The sequence below is a fragment of the Bison bison genome, unplaced genomic scaffold (genome assembly GCF_000754665.1).
Source record: "Bison bison bison isolate TAMUID 2011002044 unplaced genomic scaffold, Bison_UMD1.0 scf7180017864473, whole genome shotgun sequence".
Lineage (NCBI taxonomy): Eukaryota > Metazoa > Chordata > Mammalia > Artiodactyla > Bovidae > Bison > Bison bison.
This window is the reverse complement of record NW_011495034.1, coordinates 8,199,360-8,217,480: the sequence shown is the minus strand read 5'-3', so window position 1 is coordinate 8,217,480 and position 18,121 is coordinate 8,199,360. Positions and strand designations below refer to the sequence as shown.

The following is an 18,121-nucleotide window of genomic DNA, read 5'->3' as shown; positions in this document are numbered from 1 at the left end:
CCGGTTGCGGGACGCCGGGAGGGCGAGGTGACGGAGGCACCAGAGTGCCCGCTCGGCTCGGCGGGGAGATCGGGACTGGCTGACAACAGTGGGGGCACTGCAGGGCGCTGCTCTTCTCGTGCAGTTGTTTTCACTTTGTGTCTCCATATGTGTTTTGCTCCCGGGCAAAAGGAAGGAAACATTGGGTGTCTCGAGGGAAAAAAGAAGCTGGGGGCTGGATGTCCCGCATTCCCAGGGGCCCCGAATCTGCCCTTGTAGGGCGGGGGAGCTGCCGGGTTTCAATCGCTCAGCAGTGTACATTTCAGTGCGACTCGGAGTTTATTCCATCTTGCTCGCCAAGTTTGGTGACCTTTTCGTCCTACTTCACCAACCACAGCACGGCCGCAGGCACCGCGCTCCCTACTCGTTAGGCTACGTTAGAACGCTCGGGGCCTTCATTTCACTTTACCTGGACGCCCTTGGGTTCTCTGAGGGCAGAGTCAGTTTTATTCATTCCCAACGCCTACCTGGATGGAAGTGATTCTCAAAGTGAAGTCTGGGACCAAGAGCCCCAGCATCACCGAAACGGGTTAAAAGTGCAAGTTTTTAGTCACCCCCAAGTCCCTTGGACTGCAAGGAGATCCAACCAGTTCATTCTAAAGGAGATCAGTCCTGGGTGTTCATTGGAAGGACTGATGCTGAAGCTGAAACTCCAATACTGTGGCCACCTGATGTGAAGAGCTGACTCCCTGATGCTGGGAAAGATTGAAGGCAGGAGGAGAAGGGGACGACAGAGGATGGGATAGCTGGATGGCATCACCGACTCGATGGACATGAGTTTGAGTAAACTCCGGGAGTTGGTGATGGACAGGGAGGCCTGGCGTGCTGCGATTCATGGGGTCGCAAAGAGTCGGACACGACTGAGCGACTGAACTGAACTGAAGTCTTACTAAATCCGAAACCCCAACCATCCGTGTAACAAACCCTCCAGCTGATTCTGGTAGATGCTGGAGTTTGAGAACCACTGGTCCTGAATAGATAAACGTTGGATGGGAGATGTTATGATGCCATATGAGCCTTCAGTGTCAGGATATCCCCACCTCCCTGACTCATTTTCAAATAGAATTGCTCAGTTATCTGGGCTTCCCAGGGGACTCAGTGGTAAAAAAAACAGCTTTCCAGTGTAGGAGACATGAGTTCAACCTTGGGTTGGGAAGATCCCCTGGAGGAGAGCATGGCAACCCACACCAGTATTCTTGCCTGGAGAATCCTATGGGCTGCAATTCATAGGGTCACAAAGAGTTGGACACAGACTCCGCACACAAGTGCTGGTGGTGGCTCTGTTATCTAGAGGAGGGGGAATGGGCAAGGTGGAGTTATTTTTATGTTTTGTGGTTTGGGCATAGCTGTCTCTGAAACAGCGCAGTGCTGACTGCTGAGACTGCTTATCTTTATCACTTTACTTTCTCACACGCCTATTTGTCCAAGAGCCAAGTCCTCATGACTCAGCTGCTCATGACTCATTTGAAAGCTAAAACTGTCAGTCTGGTTTCCCAACTGTCCGTCGTAACAAAAAATTGTCCCCAAATACTTATGTATGCTGATTTCTGCTTTCATTAAAGCTGTCTTTCTTCAATTATGTGGCTGTTTAGGATTCTGAGATAAAATGTCCTAGATTGCAGGAGGCCAGCCCTTGGCAAATTCACCTTTTGGTTTTAAGGGTCTGGTTGCTGAAGGCCTCCATGACAGATTTCTGTGGTCTGGTGAATCTCCGCAGCTCCTTGTTTCTGTAAGGAAGCTACTCAGAGTTGTTGCCTGAGGAAGAGACAGGGAGAGGGGGAACAGGGTTCAAACACCCAATATACATTTGTGAGAATCTTCTAAAAGATTTAGTCACTAAGCCATGTTTGACTCTTTGAGACCTCATGGACTGTGTGTAGTCCGCCAGGCTCCTCTCTGTCCCGGGGATTTTTCAGGCAAGAATACTGGAATGGGTTGCTATTTCCTTCTCCAGGGATCTTCCTGACCCAGGAATCGAACCTGTGTCACCTGCATTGCAGGTGGATTCTTTACCACTGAGACACATGAGATTTCCCTATTTGCCAAACAAGATGTGATAATTGAGTAGTGAAAAGCATGTTGGACTGTGAACCAGAGAATCTGGGTTGAAGAGTGGGCTCTGCCACAGGCCAGGTCTATAGCCTTGGACACACACACACACAAACAGGATTTTGTATACATTTCATTAGAGGCAGGAGGTGAGGTCTCTAGATGTTTATTATTGATAAATCCCGGGTTAAGAACCTATCAGGGCTCCGTTCTTGGCTTCTCCTTAAAGACACCCTTCAGTGTATCTAAATAATTACCCCCTACTGATATGTTCAGCAGTGCAATGGTAGTGGAAAGAGCGCTAGACTGAAAATCTGGAGAGACTGGTTGCATTTCAGCTTTCATTACCGAGTCACCATGTGATCTTGAGGAAATCCTGAATCTTCCTGTGCCTAAATTAAAGAATGTTTATTGGGGACCTACCATAGATCAGATATTTTCTAGATGCTGGGGATGTATAAATCCAGGTAACAGGTTACATTAGACGAGTGTCTTCAATGTGTTTCCAGCTTTGTTTTACAAAAGTTTTGTTTAGAAATGTAATATATTAGTAATTTCCTGTCCCTTACTTGACGCAGTATTTCCTGTAGGTGTGTTACCTGTTTTGCATGAGGCAAGTGAGGTGGAAGGACTGTTATTCTGAAAGGACTTTTGCATGTGAACTAACACGCTGAGGCACTGTGTGCGGTTGTTCAGAACAGTATCAACTCTGGAATCAGATTTCTGGAATTGCTGTCTTAGTTCTGTTGCATATGACGTATGTGATTTGGACTTATCTGTAAAATGAAAATAGTGGTCAGTAAATACATGTAAAGCATAAGAAACAGTATTAAAGTAAGCACTCAATACATTTCCACTACTTGGAAATGAGGAAATTCAGTGTCAAATGCAAACTTGACATTACAAATGAAGAATAATATAACTAATGCTGAGCTTACCAAGTACCAGGCCTTTATTTCTACTAAGTCACTTAACTCTTATTCAGTAGACAATAATATTATTTCCATTTTACAGATGAAACAGGCCAAGATCATACAACTAGATTGGGAAGAAGAGCTTGGGTTTGAAGTCAGGCAGTCTAACTCTGGAGCCCCTATTCATTTTTAATTTTTATTTTTAAAATTATTTATTTTGCTATGTGGCGGGGCATGTGGGACTTTTGTTCCCTAACCAGGACTTGAACCCATGTCCCCAGCTTTGGGAGCACATAGTCTTAACCACTGGACTGCCAGGGAAGTCTGTGGAGCCCCCATTCTTAACCATAACACTATGCTTTTCTGCTTGTAAGTTCACTACACACCTTAACATTCTTTGAATAATATACATATTTACATAAAACTGAGATGCAGTGTATATTTATACCCCAAGAAAGAGCTGTCTCCAGGATAATTCTGAGTTATCTGCCAATCCACTTTATGTGCTGAGTAAAGTAGGTCCAAGCTGGGAAAAAGTTGGAGTACTTTCTGCATTATGGAATAAAATAAATTATTCATGGCAAAAGTTTTCAAATGAGGACTGAATACCAAGTAATTGACCATGAAGACTATTTGAGGACTACTTTGTTCTGGATTTTTTTATCTACCACTTCTTAGCTATGGGCTTAAAATGTGCTATTGTAACAACATCGTGGAGAAACAACATCCCAAATATATATAATATGCCTTTTCCACCTTAAATCAACTGCTTTCAATTTTCTACTTTATTATCCAGCTTTGGGTTTTATTCAAGTATTTTCTCAGGTGCAAACTTAGCTTTTTATTATTTGTATAGATAAAACTTTGTATTCTGCTCATTTTTTCCATGCTCTTGGTGTGGTATGTTGCTACTCTGTCACTTCTGATGTGTTTCCTATTGTAAATTAGTCATTAGCAGATTAAGCTCAAAATTCAAAGCGTGAAAAAGTCTCATGAAGATATATGTAAATCAAACTTGAGGGCAAACTTGAGAGCCTTTCAAAACGGGGGTTCAGATTTTGGCTCTCCTGTTTCTAAAGCTGTATATACTAGAGCAAATGTTATAATTGACCCATTATTAATTTCTCAACTCTAAAATAGGAACAGGGATTCCTGCTTAAGAAGTAGTTTTGAGAATGAAATTGCATAGTATATTTCAGTTGTTTCCACAATGTCTGGCATATGGTGAATACTTGATAAAGAGGGCTGCTACTATGCTTATTAGTACTAGTGTTTCCTTCAATGAAAGAATCTTTGTCAAGATGATTTCCAAGCAAGGGTGCTATCAAATGGTTCCTGGGCTTCTCCCTGAAAACCCAAATGGAAGCATCTTCTTTAACAAATGCTTCCCTTAATGTTATTATTAACATTTTAGACTGTGTATAATAGAAGATGTTCCTCTATTAAATAGCTTTTGAGAACCTCTAGCAATGGCTATTTTTGGCTGAAAGCTAAAGACTCATTTTCCATTAATGTTGAGAGGCAAGGTTTTACGCGAAATTAGGAGCAAGATTTTTTAGTTATAAGTTCTGAAATCTCTTTCCTGGTGGCTCAGACAGTAAAGAATCTGCCTGTGATGCGGATACGTGGGTTGGGAAGATCCCCTAGAGAAGGCAATGGCTACCCATTTCCGTATTCTTGCCTGGAGAATTCCATGAACACAGGAGCCTGGCTGGCTACAGTCCATGAGGTGGCAAAGAGTCAGACGTGACTGAACGACTAACATACATACAAACATCTGCAATCTCTTCACTGTGTAACCCTAACAAAACACATCATATTTTTATGTCCATTTTTCTACAAGGAGAAAATAATTTCTAAAACATTAAGTTCTATAATGAAGAAGATATGCTTCTTCCTTAAGCATATTAAGCTTCTTCCTTAATAAGCATATTAAGATACAATATATGGGATTATTATGGACTTCCCAGAAAGGGGTTTCCATGTATATCACTATGAAAACTTATGTTTGTTATCAGGTCATTGTTAAGTAGTCATGCTGTCACTGATTTCATCAATTTTGTTGTGTGCAAGTAGTGAATTCTGGTAAAATCTTCGTACTATCTTTAGAGTCAGTATTTCTCACAGGGAAAGACTGTGCTTAATTTCAGGGCATATGGATATTTGGGCTTCCCCGGTGGCACTAGTAGTAAAGAATCCACCTGCCAATGTAGGAGATGCAAGTGACGTGGGTTTGATCCCTGGGGTGGGAAGATCCTCTGGAGAAGGAAGTGTAAATCCATTCCAGTATTCTTTCCTGGGAAATGTCATGGACAGATGAGCCAGGAGGGCTACAGTCCCTGGGTTCACAAAAAGTTGGACAGGACTACTGAGCTACTCAGCACATGGATATTTAAATTGCTAAGGCTTTCCTCTAACACAGAATGGAACTCCTGTTTCGTCTTACTGTAAATATTTGTATGGGAATTCCAAAAGAGAAGTAGGTTTAACACCACTTGTTTTCTCATCAACAGGACAGTTTTGGCACGTGACGGACTTCCACTTAGATCCTACTTACCACATCACAGGTGACCACACGAAAGTGTGCGCTTCCTCCAAAGGTGCAGAAGCCTCAGATCCTGGTCCTTTTGGAGATGTAATGTGTGATTCTCCATATCGTCTCATTTTTTCAGCACTTGATTTTATTAAAAATTCAGGACAAAAAGTATCTTTTATGATATGGACAGGGTGAGTGATTACATAAATATCATATAGTTACTGAGTATATATCTACAGTGTCCTAAGCTTCATTAAGATGTTGAATTTCATCAGAAACTTAATTTACATGTTAAGAATTATTGGTGCTTAAAAAATACTAGATCAAATAAGTCAGCATTATTAGGCATAAGAAAAACTTTCAAAGTCCCAGTTTTATTTGTTTAGAATATATCCTCTAGAAATATGTCCATATTAACTAAGAGATGAGTTTATAAATAGCTTTTTGTGTCATTATCTTGAGATGTTTATTAATGTGATAATAAGTCTTGGTTAAATAATCAAAAAACAAAAGTCAGCAATGGGAATTAACCTGTGATAGCGATTTTACAAACATCATCTTCTGGTGGTGTAGTTAACTAATTCTATTCATCACGACAGAGTGAAGAGTTCTGTATTTCCTGTACCCGCAATAATGATCATGGCCTTATTTTAACTTATACGTTGTAACTCGTTCAATCTCCGCAATAGAAATTGTTATTATTCTTCCCATTTTACAGATAAGGACATTAAGGCCCTGAGCATCTAAGTAGCTTGTCCAAGTGCTCACAGCTATAAGAGGGCAAACCTGGCACTTTTGCCCTGGAGTCTGTGCTTTTAATTACTAAGCATTTTTGCCTCTTATAAATCTTCAGTCAGGCAGTGAAATAGGCTGACATTTTCAGTTTAGCTTTTGTATTTCACAGGTTTTCTTTTTCTTTAGGGTTCTCAGTGGAACAAAAGTAAGTGCAGAGTAGTTTATCAGCTCTTTATCATCTGTTGATTTATGGTTGACTTCGACAATGACACTTCAGCAAAGCTTTACACAAGAGTCTAGTGACTTTTTATAGAAGCCGATTTTGTTTTCTATGATTCTGTCTTCTTTGCAGGGATAGCCCACCTCATGTTCCAGTGCTTGAACTCTCAACAGACAAAGTCATAAATGTGATTGCTAATATCACGACCACTATCCAGCGTCTCTTTCCAAATCTCCAGGTTTTCCCTGCATTGGGTAATCATGACTACTGGCCACAGGTAAATTTGACCACAACTTCTGGAAATGCTTGAAGGATTTTCCCCATCAGTAGTGTCAAAGTTTTGCAACTAACTGGTTGATAACAGAGCATGGGATCAGGGCTCATGGAGGTAGAGTGTGCTCTTAACACTAACCATCAAGGATGGCAAGACACATGGTTTGGGGACTTAAAACTGACTCTTAATAGTTCAAAAAAGTTATGTCCATAGTGAGGTTTTGGAAGCAGATTATTAGTTGATGGATTATTAATTTGTGATTTCCTTCTTATTCTTCCTCAGTTTTTTTTTTTTTTTGGAATTATTTTGTTCATTTTAATTTCCATGTTCAGGCTAGCATAAAAAGGTTAATATTGACAAATGTTTACATGCTTTAGAATTTCTATTAGACATACTAAGCTACTCATGCTCTGATCTAAGCTGGATTGTGATTAAAAACAAAGCATAGAGAATTATCTTCCCTTCTATGGGAAGAGAAGAAGGGAAGGGAAGTCCATGTTCAAAATATAATTCAAGGCAGAGAGTATGTTCAGAATATTTTTAATGTCTGATACAACTGAGGCTTCAACCTTTATTAGAGTGGCTGTTTTATTAAACAGCCTGTGCATAACAGTCAGATAGCAGTTCCAGTAACAGGGATCTGCTGTAGCAGTGTAGAATCTTACATTTGTTCAGATTCAAGAGATCTTAGAGATTATTGCAGGGCTTGACAAACCAGGGCCTGTGGTCAGGATATGGCCTGACAGTTGATTTTGTAAATAAAAGTTTTATTGGAATAGAGCCATGGCTGTTCTTTCTGTTTTACCTGCGGTTGATTGTGTACTGTGACAGCAAAGAATAGTTACCATATTGATTATATGACCCCGAAGCCTAAAGTATTATTATTTGACCCTGTATAGAAACAGTTTGCTGACCCTTGGTCTAGATTAACTCTTCAGTTTATAAATGAGGAAACTGAGGCCCAGAACTGTGCTCGTTTAACTGCTCAGTCACTCAGTGGCAGAGCCCACATCCTGTATCTTTTGTGTTCAGCTGAACAAACATCCTTTCACAGGTCCTTTGCTCTTGCCAGACTAACGTATCAGCATTTCCTGAACATGGTGTTTACTTTCATGCCTTTCTTTGTCTGCGTTTGCTCTGTGTTTAGAATATGTTTTCCATCTCATGTCAAAAGACTGCTTAATAAGGGTCTTGATTATATTAGTTAATTAATCTAAATACTGTGACTTTGAAAGTTGCACTTTAGGACGAGCTTAAGTTTAAGTGACTTCCTGGGTCTGGCCTCTAGTCTTGAGATGAATAATATGTGAGTCTTGGTGACAGTCAGCCTCTTAACATAGTGATCAGCTTTTGTTACTGTTGAAATGTGAGACCACACAGAGCAGAGGGCTGGAGGTGGACAGTCTCCAGGAACCAGAGGTTACACACATTGTTTTTATAAGCTTTAGGTGACAGACAGACTGCTGTAATGGAAACCTGTGGGGTTTAGTGTCACATTCATTAGAATTTAAAAACCTGTCCTGCTTCTAATAGCTGAGCAACTTGAGTAATGCATGTAATTATCCCTGATCATTTGTAAACAAGAGCAGTAATACTTAACCTTGCAAAGTTTTGGGGAGAATTAGTGATGCTCATGCGAAGAGTTGACTCATTGGAAAACACTCTGATGCTGGGAGGGATTGAGGACAAGAGGAGAAGGGGACGACAGAGGATGAGATGGCTGGATGGCATCACTGACTCAATGGATGTGAGTCTCAGTGAACTCCGGGTGTTGGTGATGGACAGGGAGGCCTGGCGTGCTGCGATTCCTGGGGTCGCAAAGAGTCGGACACTGATCTGATCTGATCTGATCTGAGTGATGCTCGGTGGAAAGGGCATAGTTTCCTACCTGGCACATTATAAGCCCTCAGTCAGTGGAGTGGTGGTTTTGTAGCATGAAGCAGGGACACGGGACACGTCTTTCCTAACTCCTCTGAGGATTGGTTTCATTTTACTTTTTTCTCTGCCTTCTTTTTGTGAAGCCAAATCATATAATAATTCAAAGATATAGGTACTATCGAAGTCTAAAATATATCCTATTACATGTATAACTAGGATAAATTGGGCAGCCTTTTACCTTAAACAGCTAATGTTTTCCTCTTTCTGGCTTGTGATCTTGTATCTGAAAATCTTCTTTCTACTATTTTGCCATCTTTCCTTCCATCCCAGTTTCAGGAATGTCAAATGTAACATGAAAGCCCCACAACAAATTCACCTAGAGGCTACTCATATCTGAGATCAAATTCTGGTGAATATTAGTAATAAATAAATTGGATGTGTTATTTCTCCCATCAACGTGTATATAAACATAGCTACATAAACATACAGACACAAGTTCCCACCCATTATGTCAGAAGTAGATATTCATATGGACAGCTCAAGGATTTCTTCCCATTACCACGCAAGGAAGCAGCCCAGACCAGCATCCTTATATACTCCTACACTGGCAAAGCTGGTGCCGCCTAACTGTGGGTGGCACCACTTCGCATTGTGCAATGGATAATTGGATATAAAAGTGATGGTAGAAAGATGTGGAATTTATATCTAGCTCTGGAACTGATGCTTACTCCTTGGAAGGAAAGTTATGACCAACCTAGATAGCATATTCAAAAGCAGAGACATTACTTTGCCAACAAAGGTCCGTCTAGTCAAGGCTATGGTTTTTCCAGTGGTCATGTATGGATGTGAGAGTTGGGCTGTGAAGAAGGCTGAGTGCCGAAGAATTGATGCTTTTGAACTGTGGTGTTGGAGAAGACTCTTGAGAGTCCCTTGGACTGCAAGGAGATCCAACCAGTCCATTCTAAAGGAGATCAGCCCTGGAATTTCTTTGGAAGGAATGATGCTAAAGCTGAAACTCCAGTACTTTGGCCACCTCATGTGAAGAGTTGACTCATTGGAAAAGACTCTGATGCTGGGAGGGATTGGGGGCAGGAGGAGAAGGGGACGACAGAGGATGAGATGGCTGGATGGCATCACTGACTCCATGGACTTGAGTCTGAGTGAACTCCGGGAGTTGGTGATGCACAGGGAGGCCTGACGTGCTGCGATTCATGGGGTCACAAAGAGTTGGACACAACTGAGTGACTGAACTGAACTAGAACTGACAAGCTCTCCCTGAATAAATCACTTAACTCTGCTGCTCATATTTCTCATGTTTAAAGTAGAGAGAAAAGTCTAGGGTAATGTTTATATAATTTTGACTCTACATGACTATACCAGTATCTTGGCATCCATCCTGAAGTAAATAAATGGCTAAAATGTTAGGTTTTTTTATGATGATGATGCTTACCAATGTTTGATAAGATTTAGATCGGGTAAAGCCACTGTGTAGCTTTCAGACAGATCACTCCGATCTCTGACACAAACTGAAAATATACTTTGAATAATTACCTTCAGTTAACAGAAGTCATTTGCTTACAACTTTCCCTGAATATAGTTATATTTTAATCATGTATTCAGTTCAGTTTTAGGCATATGTATTAGGAACTAATGTGACTTGAATGTCATTTTTAAAAAGGTAAAGCATTTTAATTAATGATGTCAGTGAAACTCCTTGAAGAAATAGGTCTGGGTCACCAATATACAGAGGGAAATGAAGAAAGTGAAGAAAATGGCTTCAGTTTTTTAGTATAATTTTTTGAAAAGAAAATAGAAATAATCACTCAATTTCACAAATGATTTCTGAGTTTTTATTCAGTATCTATTTTCTTGAAGCTTTATTTTTCTTGTCTAGAGCTTATGTCACCATAAGGGTTCTTTAATAATGATACGATAAAGTAGGATGATAAAAATACTGTCTAATATATTATACATATAATATTTAGAAAATCAAAATGATATGATTTAGGCTAACGTGAAGAGTTGTTGTTTAGTCACTAAGTTGTGTCTCTTTGCGACCCCATGGACTGCAGCATGCCAGGCTTCCCTGTCCTTCACTATCTCCCAGAGTTAGCTCAAATTCATTCCATTGAGTCGGTGATGCTATCTATCTCATCCTCTGCCACCCTCTTCTCCTTTTGGCTTCAGTCTTTCCCAGCATCAGGGTCTTTTCCAGTGAGTCGGCTCTTTGCATCAGGTGGCCAAAGTATTAGAACTTCGGCTTCAGCATCAATCTTTCCAATGAATATTCAGGGTTGACATAAAGAGACTTCAAATCAAAAACATGTGGTTATAAGTCTTCTTTCAAGAAGTTAAAATGCTTTATACTAGTGTTAACATTTCAGAGGACTTTGTTGAATTCTGAAATCATGACGTTTTCTCCACTTCCTAGGAATGCTACACCAGAACTTAAATTTTCAGGGGCAAAGTAGCCTTCAGTGTCTAATGAGCACACTCCCACATCCATTTTGTACTTCAGTTATGCCAAAACAAGGGCTTTTTTCTGTATACGGCACCATGTTGGTGTCTGGGCCATTGTTTTTACTTTGATTCCCTTTCCTATCAACTTGATGAAATCATTCTTCAAGGTCTGGTTCAAATGCTCTTCTCACTCTCCCTGCTGACTCTCTAGGGCAGCCTTGATTATTCTTGTTTCTCCACTCACAAGATCCTTGCGATGGTTCCTAGCACACTGTCTTATAGATGGCTGCTTGCATTTTGTTCTCCATCTCCCCAACAAAGCCATAAATTCCTTGAAAAATTAAGTATATCTAGTATTCCAGCATCTCCAGATGCCTCCTATGGTAGTAATCTCTCAAGTCATGTTTAAATTAATTCATCCATGTATCTTCAGAGTTTCAATGTTGGATTATATTGTTTGTGGCCAGGATCAACTGCCTGTAGTCAACAGCAAAGTGTACAATGCAGTAGCAAACCTCTGGAAACCATGGCTGACTGAAGACGCTATTACTACTTTAAGGAAAGGTAAGTGAAAGATTTACTCAGCCTTATTTTGTCTCTGTTTTTGTCCAGTTAATATCGTTTGGACTTAGATGTTTAGTGTTTGCTTGGGTGTGCCAATTCTGAAGAGTCTCTGTGCCCAGTTTTCCGAGAGGCCTTACCATGTTTGAAAGCCGAGGAGTGGCATGAATGGTGAGTGGGCCAAGGTCCACTAACTCTGAAAGCGCCATGACAGCAGTGTTCTGTCACTGGCTCACTGGTTCACAGCTATGCATTTAAGCCCCATCTCACCTGAGAGGCTAGCAGCTTTGATTTATCTGCTATTGTATCTTCAGTGTTCTCATTCTTTAGATTTTAGATTTCATTGTATCTCTTATCTTAATTCCCCAAATATACAAAGGTAGAAGTTGATTTGTTAATCGTTCCTTGATAAAAATCAGTACCTCATTGCCTAGTTATCTTTTCATAAGAATGTTAAATACAACTGTTGTGACCTCAGTATGTGGAAGTGGCAGCTCTGGAATTGACACAGAGAAGGTTTTCAGTGTTTGTTAAATCTGATTCTTATCCGATGATAAGCCTATTTAAGTGCAAACGAGGCAATGAGAAATAAGTATAACCTTCCTGAAAGGATTGTAAACCTTAATTAAGATTTTTGCTTTCACAGTGTCTATGTATCTGTGTATTATTTTAGTAATAGAATATGTTTAAAATTTGTTTTTATAGGTGGCTTTTATACACAGAAAGTTTCAAATAATCCGAAACTTCGGATCATCAGTCTCAACACAAACTTATACTATGGCCCAAATTCCGTGACCCTAAATCAGACTGATCCAGCAAATCAATTTGAATGGCTAGAAAATACACTGAACAGCTCTCAGCAAAATAAAGAGAAGGTAGATGCCATAGACCAACATCACTGGGGATAAACAGACGGTTATACTTGTGAATTTATTACACTTGCAAGAGGTCAGGTATTAATAAAAGTATTAAAATTTAAAGATGTTCTTGCATGAAACAGTTCATGATTTGCTCTTTTGTTGATGCCAGTTTTGTTTTATTTTGCTCTAAGGCTTGATCAGTTCAGTTCAGTTCAGTTCAGTCGCTCAGTCATGTCCTTCTCTTTTCGATCCCATGGACTGCAGCATGGTCACAGTTACCTAATATCATAATGTCCAGGGGATCTTCCCAACCCAGGGATCAAACCCACGTCTCTCATGTCTCCTGCATTGGTAGGCGGGTTCTTTACCACTAGCGCCACCTGGGAGGACTATTATATCATAAACCATGCAGTTTAAATAGACAAGTATAAATTTAAGACCATTAATAGTTTCATAATTTCTCCTTTTTTGATAAATGAGTAGGAGAGATGGTGTATTTGTTTTCTAAAGTTTAATTAGTGTACTTTCAATCTTGGGTATCTAAATGTCTTTTTGTTATGATAAATGTGCAGAAAGAATCCCATCAGTCCTCTTTGTGTTTCTCTCCCCAGGTGTACATCATAGCTCATGTTCCAGTGGGGTATCTGCCTTATGCAAGGGGCATCTCAGCAATGAGAAAATACCATAATGAGAAATTGATAGACATTTTTAGAAAATACAGTGACATCATTGCAGGACAATTTTATGGACATACTCACAGAGATAGTATTATGGTTCTTTCAGATAAAAAAGGTAATAGAATGTTCTATTTGTATCCATTTGCTACACAAAATAGTGAATATTAACTTTTACTGATCCAATAAATTTAAAGTTTATTAAATCTACTTGCCAGCACTAGCTTGTTCTCACTTACCTTCAATGAATATATATATCGTCCTATAGCGTGTAAGACTATATCTAGTCCAATTGCTGGACTTCTTATTAACTTCCCAAAGCCATCACCATCTGATCGCTGTTGACCCAAAAGCCTCTGAAACCTTCAGCTCACTCCAATGTTCTTTTAGGTCTGAAAGCTTCGAGAAGCACTGTTTTTGTTTTACTTGTGAGACTCAAGATTCTTTCTTTCTTTTTTTTTATTCATTTATTTTTAATTGGAGGTTAATTATAATATTGTGGTGGGTTTTGCCATACTTTAAAAAAAATGTATTTATTTTTGACTGCGCTGGGTCTTTGCTGCTGCGTGCAGGCTTCTCTAGTTGTGGGGTGCATGCTTCTCATTGCTGTGGCTTCTCTTGCTGGGGAGTACAGGCCCTAGGGTGTGCGGGCTTCAGTAGTTATGGCACACAGGCTTAGTTGTCCCTCAGCATGTGGACTCTTCCTGGACCAGGGACCGAACCTGTGTCCCCTGCATCTGTAGGTGGATGGATTCTTAACCGCTGGACCACCAGGGAAGTCCTCAAGTTTCTTTTGCTATGACTAGTTTTACTTAGAATTTAAAGAGCAAAGCACAGTTTACTGTGGTTTAAAGTAAAATATATTAAGCTCTTAACTTTAAAGTGCTTACCAACATGGTCATCTACTCAGCATTAAAAGAAGAAAAACAGAAGGAGCACTTGCGTTAAATAAGACAATGATTATCTATTCTTAAAGATAACTTCTGAATGAAGGCAGAAAACTGAGAGTTAACAAAATAAAAGTTTTGATTTTTTAGTAGTCAGCCAGGATAAAAATCAATATATATATATATATATTTCAGTAATTGGAGAACATTTTTGAAATGTTTTGCCTTTTTCATCTAGGATGACTGGACTTGGTAAAAAATGACCATTTTTCAGCCTTTGATAGCTTTTTTACTCAGAAAGAAATTTAGTCCTATAATAGACATAAAACATGGTGACACTTTAATCAAATTCTTATTATGTAATTATTGGAATATTGTCATAGGTGGAGTACAAAAAAACTAGCCTTGTATTTTTCATGTGTGTATATTTGTAATAAGTTGGATATTTTTATCATGAAAAATTTCAAATATATATAAAAGCAGAGATATTCAAATATCTATCAAGATTTGTTTTACCCATGATTCTTTTTTTTTGAGGTATTTGAAAGTAAATGTCAAACATTAAATGTATTTCAACACTACATGAATCACACATTGGTAAAATATTTGGATAACAACATAATCATAATTCCATTAACTTAACTAACAAAACCAACAATAATTCTTTTAATCTCCTTCCTAATAAAACTTTCCCTGTTTTCTCAAAAGTGTCTACTGTTGTTTTAAATCAGGATCCATCAAGCATCATGCATTATTTGACTGTTTAATCTGAAACTTTTTAATATTATTAAGCTCAATTGTTAAAAACACATACATTTATGTACATATGTTTTGTCTAGGAAAGCCAGTAAATTCTTTGTTTGTGGCTCCTGCTGTTACTCCAGTGAGAAGTATTTTAGAGAGACTGACCAACAATCCTGGTGTCAGACTATTTCAGTATGATCCTCGTGATTATAAATTATTGGTAAGTTGGTGTAACTTTTAGAATTGACTTCATAGTTTTGCATGTCTATGTAGTTTTCATCAGTTTAGTTGAATGTTTTCAACACAGCTACTATAAGTTGTACTTTATGTTGAAATCTCAAGATGTCTTCTTTTTTTGTGTTTTGAATGTCAGCTTTATATCAATTCACCTTCAAAAGGCTAGGCATTTAGTTTATGAATACTGTACCTTTCAACAAATATGTAATTTGAAAAGAATTTCTCAGGTAAAGTCTATACTGATGGAACTGCATTTTTCTTCTAGGTAAATTTAGTAAGCAACAGTTCTATTATTCCCTGGAGCATGTTTTTACAAAAAACAATAGTGCAGGAGAAATCTGGTTTTAATCCATCAACTTTAAATTAAGAAAGATAATACAACAATTGACTGATCAGAATAGTCCAAAAGAAATGTTTTACAGCTATTAGTTGCCTATTCTTAGATCTGAAACTCATGTGTATGTGTATACACTGACATAGAAAGATGTACCTGCTATAACACTATGTCATTTTTTAAAGTGCAAAATAGTTTGTATAGTGTGATTTCATTTTATGAAAAAATGAAAAAGATAGTAAAAAGAAATCAAATACCTGTATTTCTTTTGTACATACAGTCTGAAACAGCACGCATACACTGGAGTGCTGGTAAACGTTTAATAGCTGGCTCACTGGGGGGTGGAAGGTGCTTTGTTTTGTAGTGTTTGCCAATTTCCATGGCATAAATACTCCCCAAATGGCCAATTTCAAGCTGCGGTAATGATATAAACTAGCTTGGAGTTTCCTGAAAATTTGACAGCATTTGTGGGCTTGTACAAGCCACCTGCTGCATATAACTGATTTATAGACAGTTGTTAGCAGTGGTTACTTCTGAGGTGTATAAACTGAAGGCTTTTTATTCTGTGTATCTTTCTGTATAGTTGGATTATTTTCTATTGGATTATTTTCTATTATATTCTTTCATTCTATTTTACATGAACAAAACAATATAGATTTTTCTATCGGGACTCTTTTTCCTTAAAAATGATTCTCAGTTTTTAAATTGACTACATAAGATTAAGAAGATAACGTAAATGCTAATAAGAACTCTACTTGCTATGCAGTATGTTATATGCCAAAATATGAACCAGGCTTTATTACTCTTTTTAACTATTTTTTAACTATAGGATATGCTGCAGTATTACTTGAACCTGACAGATGCTAATCTAAAGGGAGAATCCAATTGGAAGCTGGAGTATAACCTGACCCAGGCCTATGACATTCAAGATTTGCAGCCAAAAAGTTTGTATAAGTTAGCTAAACAATTTGCAATCCAAGAGAGTAAACAGTTCATAAAATACTACAAATACTTCTTTGTGAGTTACGACAGCAGTGTAATTTGTCAGGGAAAATGTAAGATCTTTCAGATTTGTGCAATTATGAATCTTGATGTTATTTCTTATACAGATTGCTTCAGACAATATCATATGAAGCACAGATTGTAATATTTCACAGTTTGTTCTCTTTGATAATGAAACGATACTCTGCTTCTGAGATCAGTTTGTGGAAACTGTTATGCAAATCTTTGTGAGTTACTGAGTGGACAGGAATAATTCCTGTCTTTGCTTTTTTATGATGCAGAAATGTAGCACTCTCAATTTTTATTATATCAAATGTATTTAAATTGCCCATCACTAGAATGATGTTTGAATGTAAACACCCTATCTTCCAGGACTTCCTAGGTGGCTCAGTGGTAAAGAACCTGTCTGCCAGTGCCAAGGCAGGAGACTCAGGAAATGCAGGTTCAATCCCTGGGTCAGGAAGTTCTCCTGGAGTAGGAAATGGCAACCTGCTCCAGTATTCTTGCTTGAAAATTCCATGGACAGAGGAGCTTGGTGGGCTACAGTCCATGGGGTCCGAAAGAGTGGGATACAACTGAACACGCACGCACCCTATCTTCCAGTTTACATAATTGTACCTAATTTATACTCTTGTTGAAATTGTCATTTATACAATAAAACAAATTATTTTTCCTTAAGAAGAATAAATTATTTTTAACATGGTCATTTTCAGTTTTTAATTCACTCTCTTGGAAACTTCATGTGTAAACTCAGGTTCAAACTGTTTTAAGTATCATGAGGTTAACCCTGTTTTTGCATTGTCTGTGCTCTTGAGAAAACACCAAGTTCACATTAGAGCTGTCTCTGATTCTATGAGACATCACGGGACAGGACTTCATTACCTGTCTTCACTCTGTGAGTGAAGGAGAGCCCTTTTTAGTACTGCTAGGTTTTAAGGAAGAGAATGTTGCAGGAGAATGGCTAAACAGAATATTTTATCAAACTTTAAAAAGGGCAGAGATATTGATAGTATAGATTGCTTGGAGATATATGTAACAGATCCCCCGAAAAGAGGTACGTTGGTAAATCAAATACAAGAATGTTGGAGGTTAATGAATGGGAAAGTTGATTGGGGAGAGATATATAAGAGGACTTAAATGCATTGGGAAAGTTTTATTTCCTAATTCAGTCAGTGGCTATGTTGATGTTAGCTCTATATTTTTCTTCAGTTCAGTTCAGTTGCTCAGTCATGTCAGACTCTGTGATAGCATGGACTGCTTCACGCCAGGCCTCCCTGTCCATCATCAACTCCTGGAGTTTACTCAAACTCATATCTATTGAGTCAGTGATGTCATCCAACCATCTCATCCTCTTTCATTCCCTTCTCCTCCTGCCTTCAGTCCTTCCCAGCATCAGGGTCTTTTCCAATGAGTCAGTTCTTCACATCAGGTAACCAAAGTATTGGAGTTTCAGGTTAAGCATCAGTCCTTCTGATGACTATTCAGGACTGATTTCCTTTAGGATGGACTGGTTTGATCTTGCAGTCCAAGGGACTCTCAAGAGTCTTTTCCAACACCACAATTCAAAAGCATCAATTCTTCAGCACTCAGCCTTCTTTATTGTCCAACTCTCACATCAATACATGACTACTGGAAAAACCATAACTTTTGACTAGACGGACCTTTGTTGGCAAAGTAATGTCTCTGCTTTTTAATATGCTGTCTAGGTTGGTCATAA

General features: G+C 38.7%; 1 protein-coding gene across 1 annotated transcript in view; it reads left to right on the top strand.

Moving 5' to 3' along the window:
• SMPDL3A (sphingomyelin phosphodiesterase, acid-like 3A) overlaps nucleotides 1–17,082 on the top strand; it is a 19,773-nt gene extending 2,691 nt beyond the window's left edge. Inside the window, exons 2-8 of the mRNA XM_010861780.1 lie at nucleotides 5,516–5,729; nucleotides 6,626–6,770; nucleotides 11,573–11,669; nucleotides 12,372–12,541; nucleotides 13,138–13,318; nucleotides 14,927–15,051; nucleotides 16,232–17,082. Of these exons, the coding sequence (XP_010860082.1) occupies nucleotides 5,516–5,729; nucleotides 6,626–6,770; nucleotides 11,573–11,669; nucleotides 12,372–12,541; nucleotides 13,138–13,318; nucleotides 14,927–15,051; nucleotides 16,232–16,549 (1,250 nt within the window). The 3' untranslated portion in view covers nucleotides 16,550–17,082. The remainder of the gene's footprint in view (nucleotides 1–5,515; nucleotides 5,730–6,625; nucleotides 6,771–11,572; nucleotides 11,670–12,371; nucleotides 12,542–13,137; nucleotides 13,319–14,926; nucleotides 15,052–16,231) is intronic.
• Nucleotides 17,083–18,121: the final 1,039 nt, after the last annotated feature.